Source organism: Alligator mississippiensis, chromosome 2 (genome assembly GCF_030867095.1).
Source record: "Alligator mississippiensis isolate rAllMis1 chromosome 2, rAllMis1, whole genome shotgun sequence".
Lineage (NCBI taxonomy): Eukaryota > Metazoa > Chordata > Crocodylia > Alligatoridae > Alligator > Alligator mississippiensis.
The window spans coordinates 39,458,695-39,486,105 of record NC_081825.1 but is presented as its reverse complement, the minus strand read 5'-3'; the positions used below and the strand labels follow the sequence as shown (position 1 = coordinate 39,486,105).

Below are 27,411 nucleotides of genomic sequence, written 5' to 3'. Positions count from 1 at the left end.
ACATAAAACAGGCATCCAAAGTCTGCCTTTCTCCCAAGTACAGAACTGTAATTAAAAAACCCTGCTTAGCAACCACCTAACACTCACAATGCTTAAATCTCGTTAGCTGTCTCCCCTTTTGCCTGAAAGTATTTGCAGATCAGCATGCCCAGAACTGCTACAACCTGAACAGACAGCAACCCAACTCCTAACTAACTCCATTGCGACCCACAACCTAGGCACAGCAATGTAGACATCACCCAAGGGGTCTAATCCAGTAGGCACACACTGCTTTACTGGGTCCCCCACAAAAGGAAGCTTAAATTGCTTAATTCCTAAAATGCACCTGGAAGAGGTAGTAGTGGTGCATCCACAACTCCCACCTCCCAAAAGAATGTCCAACCACCAGGCCATAAGCTTAAATGGATACCTCCTTTTTCAAAACAGAACCATGATGCAACATTAGAATGCAAGATCCATGAGGCCAGCAAGACAGAATCCAAGAGGGAGATTGACTGTGCCCTAAATGCAGGGGTTTTCAACCTTTTTTAAGGAGTGTACCCCTTTTAGTGGCAACGGCTGGACTGACAGGGGACAGGACGACTTGCACACAGCAGCAGGTGGTGGCAGCCACTGCCGCTGCTAAGAGTCCCCCCTCCCTGCCCCCCATCTGGCTGGCTGGGTGGCACCTGTGCAGCCTGGCAGAGGGGAGCTGCTGCCCTCATGCCGCCCAGCTCTGCTCCTGGGAGGCAGCAGTGCAGGGTGGTGGGTGGCAGCACTCCATCCCCACCCGCCCACACATACCCCCTAGCACCTTTCCAACTATCCCCAGAGGTACGCGTACCCCCAGTTGACAATCCCTTGCCTAGTGGTTAGAGCTTACTTGAGATGAGAAAGTTTTGAATTCTGGCTCTTGCTCCCACAATTATTTCAGGTTTTTTTCATTGACTATTTAGTGTAAAATGCATGAACGGTGATGGAGCATGGAACAGAACCCACAGCCATCTCCTTTCCTGCCAACAGGCATCCTAACCATTAGGATGAAGTCAGGCTCCCCACCCCATGCTCTGTTTGTGGCACCATGAATCTTGCATTACTTTCTGCGGTGCGGCTCAGCTTCTGCAGGGGTGAAGAATGCATCTTCCCCGATCACTAACTGATAGCCAGACGATAAGAAAATAAGTGTTGCTATGCTCCCTAAAGTTATCCACCGATTCCCAACAACATTTTTACAGCAGCTGAAGACATCATGATTTTATATTACTTTTGCCATCTGGTCTCCAAGCAAGGGCTGTCACTTCTTTTCCTGTGTTTTCATTTGGTGGCAAACTCCAGACTCGTTGAAAATTTGCTAGTCGGTGAAGTAAAACCTGAAAAAAAAAAGCTTAAATTTAGTCAAAGAAAGCACATTTTTCCTTTAACTGAATCTTGTAATCCAGCAACTAAAGAATCACTTTCTATTGGGCTAAAACAAATCCTGTATCCAGTAGGCACACTGTATCCTGAGTGTTCCTATCAAAAGTCCAGTTATTTTCCATAGTTTGAGAGCATACTCTTTACTATGAAGCAATGAAAGTAAACTGTGCTGTGTATGTAGTCTTGAAGACTGTAATCAAAATGAGAGCTTCCATTCCAACTTAGATAGAAACTGTAGTATGGAAACATTACAGTTGAACATCCTATCCTTGGATGCCCAAGAATATAATCACAGAGGTCAACTGTCAGATGATTACATGATTAGCTTAGAAAGTGGAGGAGCAAGGGTAAGTGGAGATGAAAGGAGATGGGGAAGAAGCAGCTAAAATGACAAGTTAGATAAGCTATTAGGCCTGATGACATCCCTCCTAAAGCATTTAAGGAAATGGGTGAAGTAACTGTCGTCTTTCAGAATTCATGACAATCAAGTGAGCCCCCCCAAAAACGGAAAAATATGGTGCCTATCTTTTAAAAAAGTGAAAGAAATTCTGGGAACTACAGACCAGTCAATCTAAATTTTATGATACTGGAGGTTATCTTCAAATAATTAATTTGTAATTACCTGGGGGATAACAAGATAAGTAATAGCCACCATAGATCTGTTCACAGAAAATAATTCCTTAATAAAGTGATGGGACCTGTAGACAGGGGAAAGGGGGGTGGGGGCAGCAGAGGGTTTGATAAAGCTCAGTGTTAATAAGGTGCTGGACACCATCATCCACAACAAGCTCATACGTAAACTAAATACAAGATGGATGTATAACTGGTTAGATAATCATGATTAAGAAGTACTTGCTGGAATATTGCATCCAATTCTGGGCTCCACAGTATTAAAAGGATGTGGAAAAGCTAGAGAGTCCGGAGGAGAGCCACACACATGATTAGAGGGCAAGAGAACAGGCCTTATGAAGAGAGGCTGTGAACCATGGGACTCTTCAACCTGGAAAAGCGCAGGCTCAAGATCTGGGGGAATGCCTGTTCACCAGAGTGCCCCAAGGGATGACAAGGTCAAACCGTCACAAACTCCTCCAAGACCACTTCAGGCTGGACATAAGGAAGAACTTCTTTACTGCCCGAGACCCGCAAGGCCTGGAGCAGGCTGCCACTAGAGGTGGTGCAAGCACCTACTCTGGACTCCTTTAAGAGACATTTGGACATTTATCTTGCTGGGTTTTTTTGACCCGAGCTGACTTCCTGCCCCGGGACACAGGACTGGACTTGATGATCTCCCAAGGTCCCTTCCAGCCCTAATGTCTATGAAATCTATGAAGAACAATAATCAGTGGTTCTAAACCAAAATTGAAAAAGGAATCAAGTGGTGTTTCCCAAGGGTCTGTCCTGGGTCCAGTACTGTTCAGTCTCTTTATTAATGACACAGAGGGCAGGACTGAATGTACATTTGTACAGTTACAGATGCCACCAAGCTGGGTGGGACTTAAGCACTTTGAAGGACAGAATTAAGATTCAAAATAGCCTTGCTCAGTTGGAACAAAAGTCCTGAAATAAACTGGAACAAATTCAGTGAGAACAAGTACAAAGAACTAAATGTAGGTTGGGAGAGTCAAGTGCACAAATACAACACAGGGAGTCACGGCCTTTCCTGAAGTACTTCAGCCTGGATCAGAAGTTCGAGTCAACAGTGTTACTGCTGCAACCCCCTCTCCCTGCAGTAATGGGTTGTATTAAAAGGAGAGCTGTATGTAAGTCAATTAGGGAATGACAATTACTCCCCGGTGTCTATATATCACAGGACAGGAAGCAATGAGCTTAAACTGAAACCAAGAAAATGTAAGTTGAATTCAAGGGAAAACTTTATAACCATGAAAATGGGTAGGCATTGGAACAATCACAGAGAGGCTAGATCTCTGCAGTGGAGGCCTTTTCACTTCAGGCTGACAAACATTTGCCTGGCACTATCCTGCCCTGAGCAACAGGTTGAACTGCATGGTCTACTGAGGTCCCTCTATTTTTCTATGATCATCTAGAAAATTAAGTTAAAACAATGGTTCCCAATCTGTGGTACGGGTACCACCAGCAGTACGCAGACAATGTGTCAGTGGTACGCATTAACAGGTTTATTATAATTCCTTTATATGACAAAAACTTGCCGGTGGTACTTAAGATTGTATCGTTTTAAATTGGTGGTGCGCAACCCGTCAGAGCCTGGGGACCGCTGGCTCCAGTGCCGCCACAGCACTGTTTGCTTTCAGCGCCCAGTTGGTCTAATGAAAGGTATCATTTTGGAACCAAGAGCTCAAGTTTTTTGTATTTCTTGTCTCAAAACTTCACGTGGAGATGAACTTTGACACATGGGTGAAATCACAGGCCAAGTTGGACACCCTGCTGGGCAGCACTAGTCCCTAGCAGGTCCAGGAAGGTGAACCTGAAGAGACGCTCTCCTGTCAGCCGACACCGTGGCCCCACGCGCTGTACTGCCTGCAGACGAAGATGACCCCCTCCCCAACATTTAACACGGGTAGTGGCGGGGCAGGCGGCTGCTGTGGCCCAGGGTCGGAGCTGCCCGCCCTGCACCCGCCACTTCCCCCTGCAGCCGCTTCCCTCACGCGCAGCCTCCTCGCCCCTCCCCGGCTGCAGTCCGCGGCTGAGCAGAGCACGGCCCGGCCCGGCCCGTGGCGACAGAGGCCGCAGCCCGCGAGCTGAGGCTGTGCTGGGCTGGAGCCGGGTGAGGACCAGGCGCCAGGGCAGGGAGGGGGCTTGTGGCCGTGCTTACCTCCCCGGCGCGGTTGGCGAGCGCGATGAGGTCCCGCTTGGGGGACCAGGCCATGAGCGCCACCTCCTGCGGCAGCTGCTTCTCGCCCACCTGACGGAAGGCGGGCATGATGGCGGCCTGCCCGCCTGCTCCCCTCCGCTCCGCTCCGCTCCGCCCCGCGCCCCGCACCGCCCCCGCCCCCAGAGGCGGTGCTTCCCGGCCCCGCCCCGAGCGCGTGTCCCCGGGGCTCCGCTTCCAGCGGGCGGAGCTGGCTCCGGGCTCTGCCTGCTCGGCGACGCGGGAGCCGCCTGGGAAAGCCGCTCCCGGGCCCCGGCCGGCTGCGGGACCTGGCTGCTCGCTCCAGGGCCCTGCACATAAAATGAACCGTTGCAAACAGCAGCAGTTCATCTGAGCAAAACCCGGACGCTTGCTAAACAAAATTTTTCCCTAACTCTTGAAGCTGGTCTAATAAAAGATATCACATTCACCCCAAGAACCTCGTCTGCCCTGTCCTGAGCCCGACAGCGCTGCAACCAAACCCTGTTGCACACCTTCAACTCTCCTATGGAATACCAACTTTCGTTTCTCCCCAGGAGAACTTGTACAGTCTTTTCTCCTATGCCTGAAGAAGGGTGTTTGTGCCCAAAAGTTTGCAATGAAAGATTTTGGTGGGGCTTTTTTGCAAAAATCTAGTTGGTCTAATAAAAGAGATCGCCTCTCCCACTAAGTCCCCATACACTTATACACAGACAGTTGCAAAACTTAACGCCTACGCCTCCAGAAATGTAACACCTCACCCAGTGCGCTGAAGGCCGGACAGACAATATGCAGGAGCAACCAAACAACTGAGCTCCAGAATGAAACACAGCGGAAATCTGTCAAAGACAAAAATACCCAAGGACCTGTGGGTGCGCACATCTCGCAAGACACCTGCTCCCTCTCCAATCTCTCACTTCTAGTCCTCAAAGGGAATTTACAAAGCACCTTTGGCAGAGGAGCCAGTGAACTTCATGAATGACTGGATAGAAAAAATAATGGACTAAATATAGGCAGACAAGGTTCTTTGGGTGTATCTTTTATTAGACCAACTTAAATAGTTGGGACAAATTTTTTAGCAAACTTTTGGGTTTAAAAACCCTTCATCAGGCTGAGGAAGCCTCTGCAGTTGGTGTGTGCTATTCCTGGTTGGATTGAACCCTGGACTAAATACAGACATTGGATTGATGGCACATTATAACCTACCTGCCATCTCATAACCTCTCTACATTTTACTAGCAGCAGTCAACATTTCCCTCTTCCCCTCCCCACCACCTACCTGTCCGACACCTATCGTCTCCTATCACCTTGGATCCTCACTAACACGTTTGCATTTTCACTGACCTCAATTTTGCATATTGGCTTCTGTTCTACCCTGGACACAAAACACCAGCAGACTCTCTCTATACCCAAAGAAGGGTGTTTGTGCCCAAAAGCTTGCAAAGAACAATTTTTCTGATTGAGTTCATCTAATAAAAGATGTATTAACCCAAAGAACCTTATCTGAGAGACATATGTGCACATTCAGACACAGACACATGCACAACTTTGGATGGTTCAAGTCTTGTGTAAAATGTTTTACAAAAATTGATATTGTATTTTTTGATCTTCCAGCATTTTGTAGTAGTAAGATCACATGCGGCACTGGCTCAGTGCAGACACCAAACTATGCTGTTGCATGTATTGATTAGGATGACAAATTGTCCTCAGCGTGGTCTACAGTCCCTTCTGGTGCAATTCCTGTTTTTTGAGTATGTATTTACCTTTGTCTAAAGCAGCAAAAAGTTGGAACCTCTTTTCACTACTGGGAAGAGAATAGGATGAAGGCATGTGGCATTTACCCAAATTCAAGTTCACATTGAATTTGAGGTGACTCCCCCTCCCCCCCAATTTAGGTTCTATACACAGAAAACGTATAAATGGGTTATAATTTTCCCTGTATAAAATATAATTATTGGAGGATCATCTTAAATTCATCCCCACCACTGCAACATGAAAAGCAATGGTAGCAGGACTTGTAGGGGTCAGGCAACAGGGGAGACAGTGGGGGTGTAGACAATACAGTGGCAGGGGGTGGGAGAGTCCACATATTCGGGTTTTCCTGGACGTCTTCTTTTTGGATCCTTCGATCTCCGCTCAGGCGTTTTTTTCAAATATGAACAAATGTCTGGGATTGTGCTCTGCTAGTCCTTTTTCAACATCAGTGCTGGTAGAACTGCATTTCCCAGCTTGCCCTTGTAGCATTTGTTTACTAGAGATCCAGGTTTTCCATGTGCTGTGGAAAAACCTGGATTTTCCTTTTTAGAGAAACCTAGGCTTTTCCCCTTGCAGGCTAGCAGCCATCCAGCCTACAAGGACCTGCTTGGAATGACTGGAGACACATGCACACAGCATAGAGCCATGTGTGGCCAGCATAGAGCCAGACAGGGTGGTCGGCACAGTGATGGCAGCTGGATGCAGGTAAGTCTACGGGTAGTGGGGGTTGGAGGGGCAGGGATGTGTGGTGTGGAGGGGGATGGGAGGGGGTGTACCTGGTGGTACTGGGGGAAGGTGGCTGGGCACCCGAAACTAAGAAAATATGACATGGAAACATAAAATAGAGTACACAGTTATCTACCAGGTCTTCCTAACGTTTCAGTCCTAAAGAGCCAATACAGGTCTGAAGTAATAAAATGGATGTTTCACTTATTCATGACTAACTGAATTATTATTAATACCAATAATAGTAAAATACCTTTAATGCTGGTGAAGATATACAAAAGAGAAAAACACCCCTCCAATGAATCTGCAGCAATTGCACTACATCATCTTTTAAAATTATAAATAGAACACAGTTGACATGAAATTCACTGAGTCTTAAAGAGTCATCTTAGTTATGACTATTTTTTCTCTATTCATTTCATATATGTTTCAATCACAGTATCCAAGAAACAGCAAGATGACCTAGGTCTGAAAATTAGTAGAGGAACTGCTCTTGGTACATTCCTTAAAAAAATTAAGTATTTCTCTGAAAGGCTGTGTACTGTGGCTTGGCAGGTAGGAGTTTGTTGTAGCTAAGTACTGTAACATGTTTGGTTTGAATTAAAAAACCTATAGTTATAAAATACATTCTTGTCATTGCATTTTATTTATTATTTAGTTTGTTTTCATTTTGTTTTTACATGACATTCACACATTTAGGACAACATCAAGAATAATTTGGGCAAGCTGGCCTTGAAGCTCAGCCTCCATCACCACTAGCCAGTGAAAAGATTACAAGTTAAAGTTTAGTTATTAAAATTATCTTCATAAATGAAAATAAATAAAGACATTTGGTTCAGCTTATAATAAAGTATTATAAAATCTGGGCAGGAATGTCCTGTGTTCCTATTATCTTTCTAAATGTAGCCACTATGGATATAAACATATACTTAAGTCCTAATTTATCTGGAACTTCCAACATACTCGTTTCCAGGCCTGCAGAGACAAAACCAGCAAACAAGTGGATAACTAGCAAAAGGATTATATAACATTTGTTATCTACATGACCATGCTGGATGGTGGGTTTTAAGAGTGAGCATGTGGGGGTGAAGTGGAACGATGTTTGTAACAGACAGCATTACAAATATATTGGTCTTTTTTCCCCCTAAACAGTGGGCAATACCAAACTAACCAAAACTACTATAACTTCTGTCCCTTTATTTTAGTGGTATTTTATAATATTATTTCCACTTATAAGTTTTGCGCAGTATGGGCTGACATATATAAGTTATTTTCTCTCTCATTTGAAATAGTTCATGAACAGAGTAACAAGCTTTTGTCCCAGTGCCATTGAAACTCTAAAGGTAATTATATAAGGGGAAATAATTTCCAATTCAACTAGATTTTATTCTGAAAGATCATACTAACATTTGCTGTAAATGAAATCAAAGACTGGCTGCAAAAATCTTGAGTAACTAGATGCCAAGAAGAAAGAGTGATTCACTCTTTCTTGTTTTTTATTTTTCCTTTCAAGACTCTCATTTTCCTCTGCTTCACAGATGGTTTTTTAATGGTACCCATTTTTAGCTTCTTGTTTTTCATTTGCCTTTGCTTTCCTTCAGCTCTGCAAAATCAAATCACAAATACATTGTCAGAGTATAGTAAATTGTACAATAGGGTAAATGCACACAGAAACACAATTAACTGAAGCTACCATTCAAAAGTGTGGTCACAAAAAAGCTAAATGAAAAAGAAAAACAAAAAAGATTAAGTACATGCGATATTTAAATTAGTTTCGTAATTCATAAGTTAATCTACTTTTACTCCATTAGTGACATTTACCATATTTTGCATACAGCTTGCCCCAGAGTACAATATGCAGCTTTAACAGAGGCTCTATTAGAAGTGCATATTAGTGGTAGGCAGGGGAAAATTCTTCAAGTAGCAGAAACACATTTGATGGAACTTTGGTCATTGCTTGATTAGAAAAAGACTGAGTAAGGGAAGACAGGAAGCAAATATTGCTGCTAAATAGCACTAACAGAGCTAACTGTTAGATCCGAGTGCTTCAAAGATCACAAAAAAATCCTAATATAGAGTTGACTAACAGGAAGAAGGATCATACTGAGCTGTATATATTGAAACACACATCCATTTGTCTATATAAGCAAGCCTGCTCTAAATGAAAAAGTTCTGCACTTCTTAATATCCAGGTTGAGTTAGCTAAGAAGCATGCCCCAGAAGGAGATAACAGATCCTAGTTGTAGTCACTTATCTCACAGTGGTGTTGGAAATGACCTTGATGAGACATTTTTTGCAATTAGTAGGCCTATCAGATACAGAAACATAACTGTACATGTTGCTCCAGAAATTGAGAAAATTTAACTCAGTGGAAATGATTATACATGGCTAGCAAAGCCTAAGAGTTTGCAATTCAACTCTGGAACTAGACAATTTTCGGACAAAGCTGGATAGTCAGTTTGTTTGTTTTTTAAATGGTATTTGATACCATTTGGACATGGCTAAGAAGTCTACCAAAGGTCTCTGCCTGAATCAAGAATGCCTTATTTACTGACCTCTCCAAATACCACATAGGAAGTACTATCTAGCTTGGCTAAAATATCAAACAAAGTGACCTCTCTGCACTACTTCTAAAGGAATTCTTAAGGCCTCAGCAGAAGGAATAGAAGAATTACTCTTACTCAGAAAAGAAGAAATATCAAGTGAAACCTGAGGGTGAACATACTATTTCCTATTACTGTTGCCTCTTTACTCAATGCCTCCTGTAGTACTTGCAGAAAATAAATATACAAGCAGCTGTAATGGCCTTGCAGGCTCCACAACAGAAGAGGACATATTCCTGCCTAGATGGAAATGGAGGAGTAAAATGAGCCAATAGGGCCAAGATTGTATTCCACCTGTGTATGGTATCTGTGGTCAAGGAAGAGGACTCCATGATGTCGAAGGGCTTTTTTTTAAATGATACTCTTCTCAAAATCACCTTCATAGATTGTTTCAGGGGATAAAAGAAACAATTCTGAGGAAGGGTGTTGTTGCTATATTCTTAAAAAAGAGGCTTCCCCTTTCTTTTCAAGGGGATGCTGTTGTCTCTGGAGTAGAAGGGAAGTGAAAAAAAATCCTGAAACAGGCTGAGATAGAGATGAGAGTAAAAGATGTTTCCACCATAAGCTGAAGAAGCAGTAACTGACCCAAAGTGCAGGGGAAGAAAGAGTCTAAGCCACAGATCAAACTTGTTTCAATGAGGGTTAGGTCTCAAAGAAGTTAAGGAAATCCCAAACCAGGTCATAACCTCAGAGCACTGGCTAAGTAATTTTAGAAACAGCAGGAACTGCTTTTCAGAGAGCTTCAGGTGAGATGTGTAACAGAAATTTTTTTAAATAAGCATCTCTGACCTTTTTATTGTATTTTGAGAAAAAGGTCTACATAGAAAGCATTTTTCAGGACTACGTTCCTCTTCAGGGCAAAAAAGAACTTGATATACTCAGTGTTTAAGGCAAGGGTTGGCAACCTTTTGCCAGCATGGGCCACCCATTGCTACCCAGCCCCCCCAGTATGGGTCACAAGTCTCCATTCTTCCAGAACAGCCAGTTGCCTGCACTTACCCTTGCTGCAGAGGGGATGGAGATTAGCAACAAGGGTAAGTACAGATGCAGCAAGGCAGCAATTTGAGGTTACTCCATAACTGTACCCATAAATTTATTAAATACCATATTTACTCAAATATGAGGTGTTTTCGTCCAATCTGCAAAGGGAGAAAAAACCTGTCTTATATTTGCATATGAAGAAGCAGCAGCAAGAGGCTTGCTGTGGTTCCAACTCTTGCCCTAAACCCAGGCTAGGGCCAAAGTCAGACCCACAACCTTCTGCCCCCGCCCCTTCCACTTCCTCTTTGCAGCTTCTACCTGCACCCTGTCCACCCCTTCCTTCCCCCTTAGTGTCAGGTGCAGCCTGGTTCCAGCTTGGGCTGGGGTTTCACCCAAGCATGGAGCACATGGAAATTCCTTCTCCTGCCTGTAAATCAGCAGTGCCAACACCTGCAGCACCGCCTGCCTGGCCAATCAGCAGTGCCAACACCACTATATGGCCAAGAACGGGCTGAGCTTCCACATGCTGTACTCCAAGGACAAGATGGAACAGCCTGGGCAGTCTGACATTAAGGGGAGGGAGGAAAGAGGCAAAGACCAGAGAGCTGGGCGCTGTGGGGGGGAAGGAGCAGAGACTTGACGCAAGTTTGCAGGGGATGAAGAAGCAGAAATTAGGGACAGAGGACTGAGAGAGCTGGGGGTGTAGGTGGCAGGGGGGCAAGAGGGCCACTGACCCCCCACAGCCACTGCTTTCCCCGCTGTAGCAAGAGGGAATTTGAAGATAATCCTCCACAATACTCAAGATTCTAGACCTGGAAAAATTATAACAAACATAAGTGTTTCATACATAAACCTAATTATTGGGGGGTCATCTTATATTCAAGTACAAATGGTAGCAATCATTTCCCATATTTGAGAGAAGCATTCCAAATAAATATTCCTGCACCGTCACACTTACTGGTAAGCTCTTCTAGTCACAGAAAAATGAGGGCAGGTGCTGCGTTTGTGATCCGCTCCGCCACAAATAAAGCATCCAACCTGCACACTCTCACAAACATGGTCCTGAAGAGCACAGTGATTGCATGTGTTACAGTGAACCCAGGCTGCAATATGATAAAGAAAGAAAGAGGAGGCTACATTTCATTTTTCAGTTTGAGGTCTTTGGGTTATTTTACTGCTGTCACAACATTTTCCCCCATCATCAAAAAGCTTCATTAGTTAGCTTTCCTTTTAATAAATATAGTAAATAGATACACTCTTCAGATATAATACAATCATGTGCCACAAAATCATTAAAAGGATGACAGTTTTAAAATCAGAAAAATATGGTACAGTTTTTAAAACAATCTGGTGTTACTGAAAAGCAGCAAAGGCAGCTACAGCCTTACATTAATAAGTAGGATTATTCTCAACTATTTAAACAGCTCCAAGCAAGGACACTTGCCTTCAAGAATCAGAGTTTACCTGACTGCTCCCACAAAAGTATTTATTTTAGGAGCCATTGATACGTTTACAGAATGCAGCTGAAAAATCAATATGAAAGTATAAAAAAAATTCTTATATCAGGATGAAAACAGATATTGAATTAATGAAGATCTGCTATAGTGAATAAGAAAAATGTAGTGTACCCTGATTTGACAAGACACCACATTTTCACATAGTGGAATCAAGTAGACTATTGGGGGGTTTGAATGGAAGTTAAACATTTCTTTTTTTTCTTCACAGTCAATCATTATGGCTTGAAGTCAAACATCATTTCCAATTTTTGCCTTGATTTCTTTGGATTGTAACTTACATAGTAAGAAACACTAATTAGAAAAAATATTTATGTACTCACAAGGCTTTACACACTTTTGGCAAAGAACACAATGTCTCCATCGCCTACCATCCTAAAAATAAAATCATAATTCTTTTATTGCATTTACTGTACGTTTTAAAATTATATTATGCCCCAATGAAATGCTTAAATTTTCAGCTATTACATATTCATACTCCCTATATATTCATAGATGGCTTGCATGTTGGGGGGAAGATCAGAGAGTTCTCCTACAAACACTGAGCTCTAGCACCCCAGGCAACAGTTAGCATAACTGATGCCCCTTGAAGTACTGCACCTTCCTAATCACAGGAGAAATAGCATGTGGCAGCAGGCTCTTGAAGAATGGTGTCTGGAGGGTACAAGGACAGGCACAAACTTTTGGTGTCCTCATTCCAACCCAAAGCAATTAGGAAAGAGAAAATAAATCCCACCACACCCAATCCGCAGCCCACAGAAATCAAGACAATACCCATACTGAGCTGCCCATGGCTCCCTACCAAAGATATACTAACAGTATTAACATCAAAAGAGGTTTATATCCAAGTAAAACCACAAAATATCTCACTAAAATTCCTGTCCAAAGAGAGGAAAATCACTTACTTTTGATGTACATGAATTGCACATTTCACAGTGCTGGTTTTCTGAACTCACATATCGTTGACAAAGAGAACAAAACCTGAAAAATATTACAAAGTATTGACCTACTGCTTGCTGAAAAAGCCTTATAAAACATAGCAATGAAGTTGAAGTGCTGCTGTAGCCATGATGGTCTAGGTCAGGGGCAGGCAATTATTTCAGCTGAAGGGCCACTTAATGGGTTTTGGTGAGCTGTTGAGGGCTACAAGGGTAGTCCCACCCCTTGATGGGTGCTCTGCCCCATGACCGCCATCTTGGGGTCAGAAGTCCCACCCCTAACCCCTGACCTTTGCCACCTGAAGTCCCGCCCTTTGCCCCACAGAAATACTCATTTTGGGAGGGAGGAGTGCCATCTTGGAACCAGGAAAAAAAATAAAAAAAAAATCAAATCATACACTAAGAGTCAAATACCTACTATAACATAGGTTAATTTTATTACAAAAATATTTTTGTCATAATGATTTATGTTTGCCTTATGTATATAGAAATGACTGCATAATAACTCAAAAATAAAATCTTCCTCTTGTATATGGGGGGGGAAGATGAGGTTTGAGTGGGTGTGTGTGCATGGTGGGATGAGGCACCATGTGGGTAGGTGTATAGTGGGGTATAGGAGGTACGTGTATATATGGTGAGGTGTGGAGAGTGTATGTATATGTGGAGAGGTTGTGGGGGTGGGGTGTGAGGGAGGGTGGAGGGATGTGGGGATCCCTCCCCCTCATGAGGCACAGCCCCTGCTGGAGGCAGCAGCTGCAGGTGGGGGAGCTTGAGGCGCTCGTGCCTGGTACAAGCACGGCAGCCGGTGGCATGCATCTCCAGCCAGCGTCGTACATGGGAGGCAACAAGTGCAGCCTAGCTGGCCTGCTTCTATTGAGTGGGGCTCCCCACGATACATGTGCAGTTCCCGCACTCACGAAGCACCAAGGGAAGCCACAAGCAATGGAGCCAGGTGCCTTTGCCGCTCCCTGCAGTGCAGATCCCGGGACTCTGCTGGAAGTGGAAAGGAGACCTGGCCCCTGCTTCCTGGTGTAGTCCTGTGACCTGCGCAGCAGGCAGCGGCGAAAGCAGCTGCCTCTGTTGCACAGGACTTCCCTAGTGACGTGCACGTGTGGAAGCTGCACATGCACAGCAGGGAGCCCCAGTGCAATAGAGCCGGGCTGGCTGGGCTGCACTCCGCCAGTGGCAATGCCTGAACCACACACGAGCACCCCAAGCACCCCTGCCTGCTACTACTGTCAGCAGGGGCTTTATTCTATTGGGGGGTGGAGGGGGCAGGGGGTGGAGGGTCCTTCCTCAGGTGACCTGAGGAAATTTTTAGTTGGTCCAATAAAAGAAAAATCACTAAAATCCTTGCCTGCCTTATAAATGAACAAATTTAACAAGCAATGCATAGAAGAGTAGCAAATTTATTTGGTATCTCACATTTCACTATCAAGCTCTCTGACTAGATGTGATCTCTTACTAGACCAACTGAGTAGTTGGAAAAAAGTTCTCAGCAAGCTTTTGGTCTTTAGGCATAGGGAGTCTTTGCCATTCTGAAACTCAGAGGAATGAAAGAAGCTAAAAGTGTGGCAGGATGTCAGTGAGAATGTAAATAAATAGAAATTATATTCTCACTGACATCCTGCCACTTTTTAGTTTCTCTCATTCTTTGAGAGTCTCAAAATAGCAGAGACTCCCTATGCCTGAAGAAGAGTGATTGTGCCCAAAAACTTGTTAAGAACATTTTTCCAATTACTTAATTGGTATAATGAAAGATATCACAGCTGCTCAAAGAACTTTGCCTGCCTATGTCCTTAGACCAACACAGCTACAACCAAAAACCCAGAACTATTAAGCTCTAGAATAATCCCTTAACTCCAGTTCCACAAAGCACACAGGCACTGAAAGAGTAAATCAGGTAGACTGTAAGTACTCAAGTACGAGTGAATAAACCACAAAACACCGCATAGCCACTTATAGACCTGAAAGTCTATAGGCACTGAAGTTTTTGCCAGAAGAGTTACCTTCGTACCTAAGATTCCACAAATACGCAAATCTAGGAACAACAGCACCAGGTAGGTACGTCTATTTTAGGTCTACAGTCATTGGGAATCACAATGATGTTCCCACACTTAAGTCAGTCCCCTTATGGGGAGGTCAGGGAGCTGATCCTGTAGGTGTGGGGAAATACCTGAACATGAAAACCACACACTAACTATATTGATGTCTGCTCAAAACATAGCAACAATGGCCACATTTGTTCTAAAACACAAGGAGTGGAGGTGATCATTGTGCCCACATTTATATAATAAAGTGGTTAGGGCAGTGATCCAGGAAGTGGGAGATCTGCATTGTAGGGCCTCCACTGCCTGAGGTGGTTCAAATCCAAATCTCCTGCTTCCCTCTCGAATACTATCCACTGTGGATCCAATCCCAAGGTGCCTACCATTGTATGGGGAACTCATGGGTTAAAATAAGATTGTTAATTCTATTTGAGGAACCTGATGCCTAAAGGTGCCACTGTGAGCCTCCAGATCTATGCCTCTGTATGGTTTTTAAAAGAGAGTGTGAGTGTTTTAAGAGCTCTTACCTGTACCCCTCCTCTATAGGAAGTACTATCGTACTTGGAGACAGATTGGTGAAAATACGAACAGGAGACTGTTTACGGCCTGTCTTTCCATGTTTATAAAGCATATGATTATCATAATCTACCTAGAAAATGAAGGCAGAAAGAACAAATTCAAGAAAATCTTTAAAGGGTGCCTATACATGAGCAGTGAGGCTGCTCCCATACGCTGTAATGACAGCACATTGGAGCAGGCTCAATTAAGTAACTACCATGCTCCAGCAGACTCCAGCATCTCATGCATCAGCATCCCCACGCTGAAAGAGGCAGCATGGGTGCTTAAGCTAAAGCCTGTCAAAAGAGCTTTAGTTAAAGCAACCCTGCCACCATTTTTCAGTGTGGGGACACTGATACATGAGACGCTCTGGGTACTTTAATTAGAGCGCTCCGACCCACCACCACCTCCCAGAGCATATGTAAAAATGCCTAAAGTGCCTAACAAGCACAGGATTGAAGAAGTGCTGACAAAGACATTTAGCCTACTTTTCTTTCTATATACTCCAAAATATTTATGTTAAAACTCCATTCTTTAGGGAAACTACAAAGCCCAGATTAAACTGAACATTCTGGACCAGGCATTTGGTCGTCCATATTTTTAATTAATATGGATTATATTTTCACAGTGCTGTGGAGAACAGGCTCTTGACACTTCAAATATTGCACTTTACCTTTATTTCTCAATTTCCCCTTCTTCGCTCTGTGCAACAGGGAACCGCGACCCGTTACTAGGAGGGCTTGAGTAAGTAAATGACCAGGGCTCAGGCATCTAATGAGGTAATTAACTATACCTAGCCCTGGGGAAAGAGGGGCAAAAAGAGCTAATCAGGTGGCCGTAAGGGGGCTGAGGAATATAAGTCCTATTCCTGAACTGGAAAAGGTGGTCTGGGCCTAGAAAGGAGCTCCTGTGTAAGGCTGCAAGAGCAGGTGGGCTGGCAGGCACCTGAGCAGTCACAGAGAGCTGTTATGTTTGCTCGGCCTGGATACTGGCTTACTGTTCCTTCCTTAGGACTCCCAGAATGTCAGAGGCAATATAAAAAAAATAAGAAATTGTGGATCACATTTTAGAAAGATCAGCTGAAAAATAATTATTTTCATCTTTAGAGCGTGTTGCATTCTCCAAACAACCATATGAAAGCTTGCACAGAAGGAAATATTACACCCATGTTACTAGGAAACTCGCTTAACTAAAGAGATAAGAAGAGTTCTACCTTCACACATGTTTATGTACAAGTACCATGATATGTTCAAATATGATAATAAGTACATTGCTATAAGAAAATAATTCAGTAATGCGATATTTCACTGTGATGGCCGAATGATTTTAGGCAATGGGCTAAAAAAAAAAAAAAAATACATGTGTAATTTAACAAATTTTATATATTACGATTGCTTCACAAAAAAATAAATGTTAATATACTTCTAATAGACAAGACTGATCTCATAGGAATAATTCCCTAGATATATTTATTCAGAAAAAAACATGTACAACACACGATTTCAAAAATAATGTATACCCATTATTTAAGCTGACATCACTTCATTGCTTTATCCCTGGCACCTCACTTTGGAAATTTTCTTTTTGAAAATGCTTATTCTGTTATACATAACTTTCATTTCCAGCCCTGATTGCTTCTGATACAACTGACCTTGAGCTTGTCAAGAGACTAGGATTGAGTCTTTCAAAATTTTACAAGTCTGATGGGTAAGAGAAATTTAACGTTTGAGGAAAAGGAAATGGCTGACTGGTGTCCACAAGCTCAAATTTATATTTAAAAAGTGCTTGGCGTGAGACAGATTAATAGAAAGAGAAGGTGAGAAAGGTCGTTGGTATCATACTACTTCACATTTTATGAAAAATATAACCAGTATAAATACATTATAAGATGCATCAGATTCAGCGTTAATGACAAACATTTGCTGCCCACCAACACACTATACTGACCATCAGTAGTCCTCTGCACACAAGTCTGGTCATCTGAAATACACACACTTCCTAGAATATACCCTCCGAATTGCTGTTTCTTTGCTATACAAGATATTAAAGAGCATTTATTAGATTTGGCCATACCTGGTAGTCCATCATAGTGAAGCCTGGAAAAAATTCAAGAATGCGTGACTCAAAGAAGTATGGAAATATCCAAAATATAGGCATCTCCTTGCTGTTGTGAGCTAATAACAAAGACAGATTCAGATGTAATTTTTTACTTTTTAAAATCAAGAAAAGCAGAATGCACAACATGAGCTTTTAATAATATTTGTGCATTGAGAGCAGTTGCCATGCATGCGACAATTGCTTACAGCCACAAAAATTAGAACTAATTCCATTAAGAAAGCAGGATGCTGGTCAGCCCAATATGCTTATATTTAGCCATTATCAGTAAATTTCACTGGATATGTATTGTCTACCTAGACGATCATTACAGATTAATAAAAAGTACCTTGGTTTATATATCTTATACACTATAAAAATACAGAATTAAGAAAAAAGTAATTTGCATCAATCTCAATAGTCTCTTAATTTTTAAATATAAGTATTTGAATTATTACTTAAAATGTATATATAATTTGGCTTCTTCTAGTTTCTAAAGCTACAATGCAAGTGGATGAACACCCATCTCACCAGTAGGAAGTACACACAACATGAATAAGTCATTTATTATAGATGAAGTTACCATCTCCCATCATCTTACTCATTTCTAATGCATACCTTCCTCTTGTGCCTCTCTCCACATTGCAATCAGCTTCTTAAAGCTAAAAGCCAGGGCTTCCACCAAACCTCCAAAAGGAGGATCAGTCACCATTATGACTCCTTCACCTTTTTCTTCATGCAAGAATTTTCTACATACTTCTTGTGCAACCTAAAAGACATAAAGGTTAGTGTCCAGAAAACAGGCACATTTTTTTTTTTTAACCAGTGATTCTCAATGAGGGTGCTGCAAGATTCTTAAGGGTGGTACAGGTGCTAGATGGGCAGACACCTAAAAGTGATTCATCAGATAAATTTAGGTATTTCAAAGAGAAATCTAGTGTCAAAAATATTCTGACCTGTTATAGCCTGAGTTTTCTGCAACAGAAGAATTGCTCTATTTTTCTGTAGGGGAAAAATTAATGAAAGCTAAATGCTGGCATTTTCCAAGGGGTGCCCCAGGTCTCACAAGGGCTGGCTCAAGTCTAAGAAGGTTGAGTACATTTAAGTAATACTGGACAATTTAAAGATAAGTTTATTGTTTGTAATTCCTTTTTAAAAAATGAAGATGTATGCTACTTTTTAAATGTTAATTCAGCATTTCTCACAAAAGTGTGTTGATGCCCACCTTGCTGGGGTCATGCGATCCCAGCAGTCCTTTCCTGCCCAAGTGCAGGGGGCTGGACCCAATGATCTGTAAGGTCCCTTCTAGCCCCTAACAACTATAAAACACTATATTAAGAGTGCAGGCAACCAGTACTCCACAGTGAGAGCAGATACAGCAAGGAAAGCTGCAGTTCAAATTTCTTACATCTCCTAAAATTGACCTGAAGGAATGGGGGTTACTAGGCAAGAGAGAACAGTTCAGTCAATAGCTGCTCTTTTCTCTTGGCCTGCAATTTGTACAAATTATAAAAATATATTAGCTCCCATCCAAATTACAAGGGCTATGGTTTGACAGCACAGATGGGAAGTTTCTATAGTGCCACCTCAGACTTCCCAGAATTAAAAGAACTACAGTAAGCTATTAGCATGTACAGTTATTCACTCTCGCTGGAACAACTCTCCTGGGAGTGATTTAACCCTGGTTGTTCCCAGGTTCTCTCTCCTGGAGTGGCCATTTTTACCCTGGGAGAAAAAGCCTGAACATCTGTACACTCATGATTTCTCCTGGGAGAACAGCAACTCTGCAAGGAGAAATTGAATGTCTGTACAAGGTGACAGACAGCAGAGCACTGTCCTTCTATCTCAATCAAAACAACATTAAAAGAAAATAAAAAAGGTTAGATTTAAACTAGAAAGGCAAGAAAATTCAGACCATTTTGATTCATTCTAGAAAACACTTTCTTATTTATAAGAATACATTAAAAGATATGATTTAGGATGAAAAAATATGAAACTCACTATGAGCACGCTACAGAGCATCACTAAAAGTAAGTTTGTGTCAGTAAGCTGATGGCTGCAGGAATAATGGCCCCAAAAGAAACCAGTATCTACTGTTTAGTGACATGAGGGTTTTCAAATATGTATATAGTGCATGTAGTGTCTTATACAATGTATAATAACTTACATTATTTTATAGTATATACTGTAAGATGTACTGTCATATTGTTATAATGCTATGTTACTGTAATTATATATTTAAATCACATAAAAATAATGCATACTATAATATATTATATAATACTACGTATTACTATAAGATTTTACTCTGCAAACAACTGTAGAGATGACACTGTGGGGCTACGTTTCTAACACTCAAACTGAATTATTCTGCCCTTTCCTGTCTGTACTACAGGATGCCAAATGCCTGTACTAAAGGCAACAGCTTGGCTCAGCTGGCTTTGGGGAAAATCTTGAGAAGCTGAACAATTCTGTGGATGATATACAAGAGAGAAGTTCATTTACTTTCAACTACATTGGTTGACAGCAAAAAGCAACTCTTGACAGTAGGCATTTAAATACATACAAGTTCTTTGTTGAAAGGCAGTGCCATTTTTACAAAATAAATTTCAGATTGGACCCTCAGTGTAAATTAACAGAAACAGGAAGGCAAGGGTTGGCAACATTTTTGGGCAGTGCCAAAAACACCCACAAGGTCTATTTGTAAGACATTGGTGTGCCAGGAGTAGATGGCAGAGGAACCGTGAGGGGCCCAATCCTTTTTGTGGCAGTGCAGCCCAGCCTCTCCCCCACTGTCCACCCCGAGGTGCATGTGCACCTGCCCCCAGCAACAAGCCAAGCCGGAGCTTGGTGGACTCTGGTACAGCTGCCTCTCATAGCTGACCCAGGCTCTTGCAAGCAGAGCAAGCAGCTGCACCGAGACTGCAAGCAGCTGCACCAGGGTCTGCAGAGCCCTGGCCCACCTCGTTGCCGGCAGCAAGTGCACATATGCCTTACGACAGACAGCGGGGAAGGGGTCAGGGCTACACTGCCACAAGAAGGATCAGGCCCCTTACAGCTCTGCCACCATCTGCCCCAAGGGCCATCATGCCAAGTAAAATGTGTTCACATGCGCCAAGGGTTACAAACCCCTGCTATAGTAGAATTGATCTTTTTAAGTGTTACCAAGTAACAGAGAGCCAACCACAAACTGCCTGAAGTTAAGGAGTTTCTCCTATGCGTGGTCAGTGTATATTATACAGTTTCTTACATTGTCTTCTGAAGGATCTATCTTTGGCCACAGTTGGACAGAATACTGAACGGATGCACTAGTAGTCTAAGCTGAAAGATTCCCAACTCTGTTGAATTTTTGTGGTCTTGTATTTAAAATGCTTGTTCCCATTGCTTCTGTAAGAAAGCAATTTGCACCAGTAAAGTGCTTGCTAAACAATCTAAGTAGTAAGTAAAATTAGTTTTATAGGTAGTGTTACCATTAGATATAATGGTATATAGTTACTAAAGAAACAGGCACGCTTATTCTTTGAGCCAAGATAGAATGTGATCATCTTCAGATCATGACAATATTTTCTACCAGATTGGTAATACATTTCTATCAAGTTCTAAATGAACATTATATGTAGTTCAGAGAAAACATTCAGAGAATGACTGGCCCTTACCTTTCCACCAAAGAAATAATGGTTAAACATGTTATAGTGGCAGAAATCTTCCTCTGTATAAAATTGTGAATACCTGTAAAGCAAGTTTTAAATGTAATGGAAAACAAATATATTCCTGTCTGCCAGAAACAAGGTTTTTGGTGAAAATATATTAAGAAAAAATCATTAATAACTATCACCTTGGGGCACTGACTGTCCTTATAGTGGCAAACCACTGTGCGAATTGAAAAATAAGCATACGTTGTGGATTCTGGCTGGCAGAAGCAGGGGGGAAGGGGAAGGAAGGGAGCAGATGACACAAATAAAATAAAATGTGCACAGAGTAATCTGTGTCTTTTTCCTATATAGATAAGATATAAAAAGCCTACCTGAAATCAATGTCTAACAAAAGGCTTTTAACATTGAACTGCTGTTCTTCACATCCATTTATTTGGATCAATTCATGAAGCCTGAAATCATTAAAGCAAACAAGTTAATGGATACGATGCATTTCAGAAAATATTCAGGAAGATGAGTAAGACCAAAGTCTTTCTAGAATAGAAACCAACTTGTTTTTCAGATGAAATGAGGATGTAGGTTTGGGAGATTTTGGTGTAACCAATTTTCCAGTTTCACTAATATGCAAATACCCTTATCTAAAATAGAGTATTAGAAGATGACAAATAAGTGAAGATTACTGAATCCATCACACTGCTTAATAGGCTCAATTCTAACAGTCAATCTACTGCTTATTTTACCAATTAAGGAAGAATGACTGTTTTGCCACATTAGGAGGTCCTCCTTATTTCTGTCTTTATAAAATCAACAAGATCTAGCTGCCTGGACAATACCAAGAACCTCAAACCTGAGTTTGTTAAAGCACTTTTACATTAGTAGAAGGGATCTTCCCTCTATGTAGATCAGTGATTTTCAATGAGGGTTGAGGCAGGAGGAGATAAACAGGGGTGAGAAGGTAAGGGCAGGCTCAGGCTCATCCCTTTCTGGCCACTGCCTGGACGCTTTGCAAGGAGTTAAAGCACTAGAATAAACTAGTTTTTTAAGTGGGGTGCTGCTCCATTCACAGTTCTGGAGGGGTGTCTCAGGTCAAATAAGGTGTGTCTCGAGACTAAAAAGGTTGAGAACCACTGTATTAGATATTAAGAAAACCTAAAGAAAACTAAGAAATGACTAAGTCCCAAGTAACAAATGTACCTTGCCGAACACTGATGCTCGCTAACATACCTCGGTGTGCCAACAGACAGCACTCTTCTGAATCCTAGTGCAATTATAAGATCCAGCAAAAACTGGCAGCTTCTATCTGCAAATAAATATTGTGCATTTGTTTTCTTATTCTCCAGTGGATATAGAATCTGACTGGGCCTTTTTAACTGAGCACTGGTGATGTCAGTAAGTACTTCATGTCCAGAGTGATTTTCCCACTCAGCTGGCAGTAATAACTGCTGGCATTCTTGACAAAATTTCCTTTTCGATAACGGCAACAGGACAAACTTCTTATATCTTCAAACAAAATAATAAGAACCTCATTTACAAAACAGAACCTTGAAAAAGGTGCAATGTTAGTATTTTAGCAAACTCTAAGTCATGTGCCTTAGAAATGTTAAGGCCACTATTTTATAGTTACATTAGCTACCTCTGAATCACTGAATGCAAGGGTTCCTAACATCCTAGCCAGACCCAGCAAAGCTGTTTGCACCCAAGGGAAATTTGCTTTCCAAAGATGCTTGTTCCTTCAAGTTGACAGGCTAAGCATGTCTGTAGCATGTTACTTGCACTATACAATTGGTCATGAATGAGCAAAGTTCAGAGACCACTGAATTAATAGCTAAGAAAAATTATTTGAAAGAACTCTTGGGAATAGTATCCCCAGACAAGAGAAGAGCATTATATATTGTCAAAGTTTACTGGGGCTGTTTTACTTCTCCTAGAAATAGTACTACTTACTTACTTAAACTGTGGAAGCTCATATTTTCACTGGTGAAGGCATGAATGGCCATAGTAACTAAAGATGTAGGCCCTACCATACATCTGACTGCAACATAAAGTTTAAAGAGACAGATACAAATCTATAATTAATGTGAGCTGGTCAAAAAATTCTTCCAGAAAATGCGACCAGGATGACAGCAAGACCTTTATTAAATTACTTACATTTCCTTTGGACTCTACTGTCTCTCACATGACTAAGCAACACACTTTCCTTTTCAAAGAGTTTTCTAAAAGTATTCACCACAACTCACAATTGCTACTGACAATAAATTATTTCTATTACAGCAGTGCTCTATTCACATATGCAAGCCCTACCACATTGAGAAAGATACAATACTTGCCCCTGAAAAGATTATAATCTAAGGAAATATTTCCTATTATTTTCCATGCATGGTTCACCATGTCTTGTTTTTCTAAGTCTCACTCACTGGATTTTTATTTATTTTTAATTAGTGTGAAAGGGAATGCTCTATATATGATGCGACTAACCCTACAGCAGACTCATATTTAGAAGCGTAAATGAACAACATAATACCTTTCCACATTCTGTCTGTGTGATAAAGAGGGTTGACGACTTCTGTTAAATTCTTCTCGTGCTGCAAGCCTAGCATCTGACACCTGCAAAACAAGATACAAAAGCTCTGATAACAAACAGATGTGGATCTATTTCACATAATTTCTTAAATCAGAAAAGGGTTAACAAAAACTCTCAGTTTCAAAATTAGTAGGGTGTTTCAGAAATTAATGGGAATTATAATATAATAAAAACCTTAGTCTGTTCATCTGTCTCTCTGTAACACTTTATTCATGCTCTGATTGGTTGTCTCTGCAACCAGAGTGCTCTGCACACACAGCTACACATAGCGGAGCATCACCATGACAACCAGGACTAAGGGGCCAGAGTGAGTGGGCCAGCAGTGCTAGCCCTGCCCCCACCCCTCCAGGCCCTGCTCCTTGGAGGTGGTGGTGGCATGGAATGGAACAGCAAGGGGTGGGGGAGGGGGGGGGCAAACAGGGTTGCACTGGGAATGGCAAGGGGGGGCCCAGAGGGCCAGATGCAGGGGGTGGGGAGGCACACAGGAATGGGAGCAGGGGGACGGGGCGCACAGGGCCAGAGGTGGAGCAGCAGCACCGCAGAGTACTGGATGGAGGCACTGTGTCCCCGCCCCGTAATTCATGACAGGTAATTTGCTAGTTTTTAAATAAAGCCATTGTGTGTGCAACAATCATTTACTGGACCACATTACTTCTTTATACAGCTGTAAACAACATGTATATTTGATTATTCCACCAATGTACCCCACTGTCATATACCATATTTACTTGAATCTAAGTCAAACCTGAATTTAAAACAACTCCTAATAATTAAAAACTACGTATGGAAAATGTACAAATTTTTTATAATTTTCCAGAAATATAATCAAGTATTGGAGGCTTGTCTTAAACTCAATTCCCCTCCCGCTGCTACAGTAGGGAAAGCAGTGGCTATGGGGGTCAGATGGCTGAGGGGGATCACCCTTGCCTTCTGCTGCACCCCCACCTCTTCCCCCTGCAGCCTTCCAGTCTCCCCACCGCCACCTACACCCCATCCCCAAGCTTCCCACAATCTCTGCCTCCCCCTCCCCCCCCCCCCCCCCCAAGTCTTCATTTCTCACCTCTACCTCCCATATTGTCAGATACTGCCTGGGCTCTGTTCCCTCCCACAGCACAACATATGAAAGTTTTGCCCTTGCTGGGCCATGCAGCAGCGATAGCACTGCTGACTGTCCAGACTGAGCAGTATGGAGTCCAGCCTGAGCTGCACCTGACAGTAAGGGGGGAGGGAAGGGGCAGGGGCAGAAACTACAGAGGGCAAATGGAGGGGAGGGGGAAAGGCTGCTGTGAGTCTGACTCTGCCCCAACCTAGGCCCAGGTCCAGAGTCAGAGCTGCCTGCCCCTACCCCCCCCCCATTTTGTAGGTAAATCTAATACGAGGGGCTTTTCCCCCATACAGATTAGGGCAAGAACGCCTCTCGGATTCAAGTAAATATGGTAGTTTTCCACTCATTACATACAAAATGGTTTTACTTCAAAATCATCATGACTTTCTGAAACAACCTCATGGAATACTCCTGGCATAAAAACACCCCATCATCCAGAAATCCCATATTCTCTGGGGAGAACACAGTGGCATCCAGCCTACTCCAGAGGAAAGTATTTGAAAGAATTTAAAAACAGTGCAGAAAGATAAATACCAATCTTTTAATTCTTCAACAGTGAATAGAGCCAGGAAGGGGAAACAAACAACAATGCTCTTTTCCAATGGTGTGAGAGAAGGGTGTGCTCACTGTCAAAGAATTTCCATAGCCAAAATAGGATCATCAGGCTAAAAAGTTACAGCCTGATCCTACAACACTGAAAACAACAGGAAATTTGCTATTGGCTTCAATGCCTTCAGCTGTTGTGAAGGTCAAAGTCCCTCCCCAAGTGTTTTAAGTCTTCATTTTATCCCCCCTGCCAAAAAAACCCAAAACCAAAAACGTTAAGTCTTGTAAATGTAAGAACAAGGCATCTACAAAGAAGCCAGAGAATGACTCCCCTGGAAAAAACCCTAAAGGCAGGCACTGATGTTCAGTAGCACAATGAACTTGCAATAGGGTTTGTGATGCAGATGCAACTCCTTCAGGCATGTCTCACTAGAAGCATCACCACAGTCCATATAAACCAGAGACCAGTCACCGCACAACTTTCTTCTCAGTTTCCTCCCAGCAGTTCCTATCACCACACAGCTTTCCTATCACTACCTACCAGCTGGGCTTGAACTGTAACTTAGCAGTGAAAGACTTGGAAAAAAATTAAATTCCCAAATCATTCTGTATCAGTAAAAGGCAGAGCATATTGACATGTGAAAGAGAAGACACATCTATTTATTTGGTGTATTTCCTGCCCTTCCCAAACAAAGCTCTCAGCATTAGGAAAGGGTAGCAAGTTCTTCTTGACATTTCCACAAGCACATACAGATCTTGAGTTAATACTGGGTCACAACTGTCTGAGCAAAGACAGCAAATGAGGGGAGGAAGGAGGCTGGGGTTCTGAAATCGCTGACCGTCAAGATGACCAATAATATAACTTTGTTTCTTTTCTCTCCTAAATGCTTGTACCCATCTGTCATGTCCCGTCTTAAACATGGAGTAAAAGTTCTTTGGAGCACGGACCTTCTTTTTGTTGTGTCCATTCAGGTTACAGCACAACTTTATTTTGGTGTCCTTGCAGCAAAGACAGCTTCTGCTGGAGCCAGTAATCACCACCCTGCTTGCCAGATCAGAAATCTTCAGTTCAAATATATATCCAAATATACATCCAAGAGATAAAATAATGTTCACCGCAGCCTTAAGCAGTCTATTCTTACCTTTTCATTTTCCCACTGGAAAAAGCTACAGTCTTTTCTATCCCTACACGCGGAGCAAGCGTAAAACCTCTTCCCTTCTTCTTTCCCTTGGCTTATCTTGACAAACAGAAGAGCAGGACCTACAGGAGAAACATGCGGACATAAGAGGACTCAAAACCGAGACAAACAAATAAAAGCCCAGAAAGAGAGAGAAACAGGCAAGTTTTCCACGCCACTGGCAGACTGGTCCCAATGACATCTGTGGTACTACATTGATACCCAAAACCTGCCTTTCCTTTTCAGAGTGTATTTTCAGGCTCTCGAAAGCCACCGCCACGGCCTTCTGGATTCTCTCAGCCCACAAGAGTGGATACCCACACGGACACGGGGCAATGGCCCACCCTGGTAGAGCCCTGAGGCCGGGAGGGATTTCTTAGGGCAAGATGTTTGCTTGGCCCTGCAGCATGGCTGGGACCAGAGCAGACTCGCTTAGGTCCTGCACTGCATCCCCTGGATCTGGAAGAGACCTCCCCCGACCCTAACCACCCCCACGCAGCAGGAGGGCCCCGCGCGTCGGGCAGACCCAGGCCGCCAGGCGGGCGCGTCTTTGGGGACGGGTCCTGTTACTGCCGGGCCCAGCCGAGGGGCCGGAGCGGGGTCCCGGGGCGGGGAGGAAGCAGCGCAGGGGCCGAGGCCCAGCAGAGGAGGAGCGCGGCCGCGCAGCCCGACCCACCGTGCGGGCAGCATGGCGCGGGGGAGCCGGGCTCCGCGCTCAGCGCCACCGCCGCGCCAGAGCTCGAAGCCGCCTCCATCCCCCGGGCCGCCACGACTCCGCCCCCGTCCCGGCAGCCTCAGCGCGCTGCGGGGGGGAGGGGCAGCGGCGCGGCGCCTCGGCCCCGCCCCGCTCCGCCCATCTCACCAAATAACACGATATTGTGTGTGAGAGGAAACGACCGCACGTTGCCCAACTGACTCTGTTTTTATTGC

The 27,411-nt window shown here is 43.0% G+C and overlaps 2 protein-coding genes across 4 annotated transcripts in view; both read right to left on the bottom strand.

The window, feature by feature from the left end:
• The window catches only part of ANAPC4 (anaphase promoting complex subunit 4), a 28,603-nt gene extending 24,273 nt beyond the window's left edge, over positions 1-4,330 (bottom strand). The window contains exons 1-2 of the mRNA XM_006260432.4: positions 4,187-4,330; positions 1,244-1,349 (exon numbers count right to left, since the gene is read on the bottom strand). Coding sequence (XP_006260494.2) covers positions 1,244-1,349; positions 4,187-4,294 — 214 coding nt within the window. The 5' untranslated portion in view covers positions 4,295-4,330. The remainder of the gene's footprint in view (positions 1-1,243; positions 1,350-4,186) is intronic.
• Positions 4,331-6,921: 2,591 nt separating this feature from the next.
• On the bottom strand, positions 6,922-27,271 carry ZCCHC4 (zinc finger CCHC-type containing 4). 3 transcript variants are annotated; one of them, XM_019480262.2, is made up of 13 exons: positions 27,158-27,271; positions 26,446-26,564; positions 23,593-23,675; positions 22,296-22,571; positions 21,443-21,523; positions 21,075-21,147; positions 18,037-18,187; positions 17,398-17,498; positions 15,294-15,415; positions 12,686-12,761; positions 12,104-12,155; positions 11,225-11,369; positions 6,922-8,285 (listed from the first exon to the last, which is right to left on the bottom strand). In XM_019480262.2, exons 1-13 carry the CDS (start codon positions 27,234-27,236, stop codon positions 8,162-8,164), a joined length of 1,482 nt encoding a protein of 493 aa, XP_019335807.1. In that variant the 5' UTR covers positions 27,237-27,271; the 3' UTR covers positions 6,922-8,161. The 3 variants fall into 3 exon arrangements, with proteins under 3 accessions (XP_019335807.1, XP_006260493.1, XP_019335811.1); XM_006260431.4 differs by lacking the exon at positions 27,158-27,271 and adding an exon at positions 26,252-26,345 and having other exon boundaries at positions 26,446-26,528; XM_019480266.2 differs by lacking the exon at positions 22,296-22,571 and having other exon boundaries at positions 27,158-27,270.
• Between the last annotated feature and the right edge of the window lie 140 nt (positions 27,272-27,411).

What these genes read in the sequence shown, in the direction of transcription:
- ZCCHC4 (XM_019480262.2), bottom strand. Translation starts at nt 27,236, where the DNA reads ATGGAGGCGGCTTCGAGCTCTGGCGCGGCGGTGGCGCTGAGCGCGGAG. An exon ending in TCACTATGATGGACTACCAG is followed by an intron (nt 15,416 to 17,397) that starts GTATGGCCAAAT and finishes TTCATTTTCTAG; the next exon opens with GTAGATTATGATAATCATAT. An exon ending in GTGACTAGAAGAGCTTACCA is followed by an intron (nt 8,286 to 11,224) that starts GTAAGTGTGACG and finishes TTGATTTTGCAG; the next exon opens with AGCTGAAGGAAAGCAAAGGC.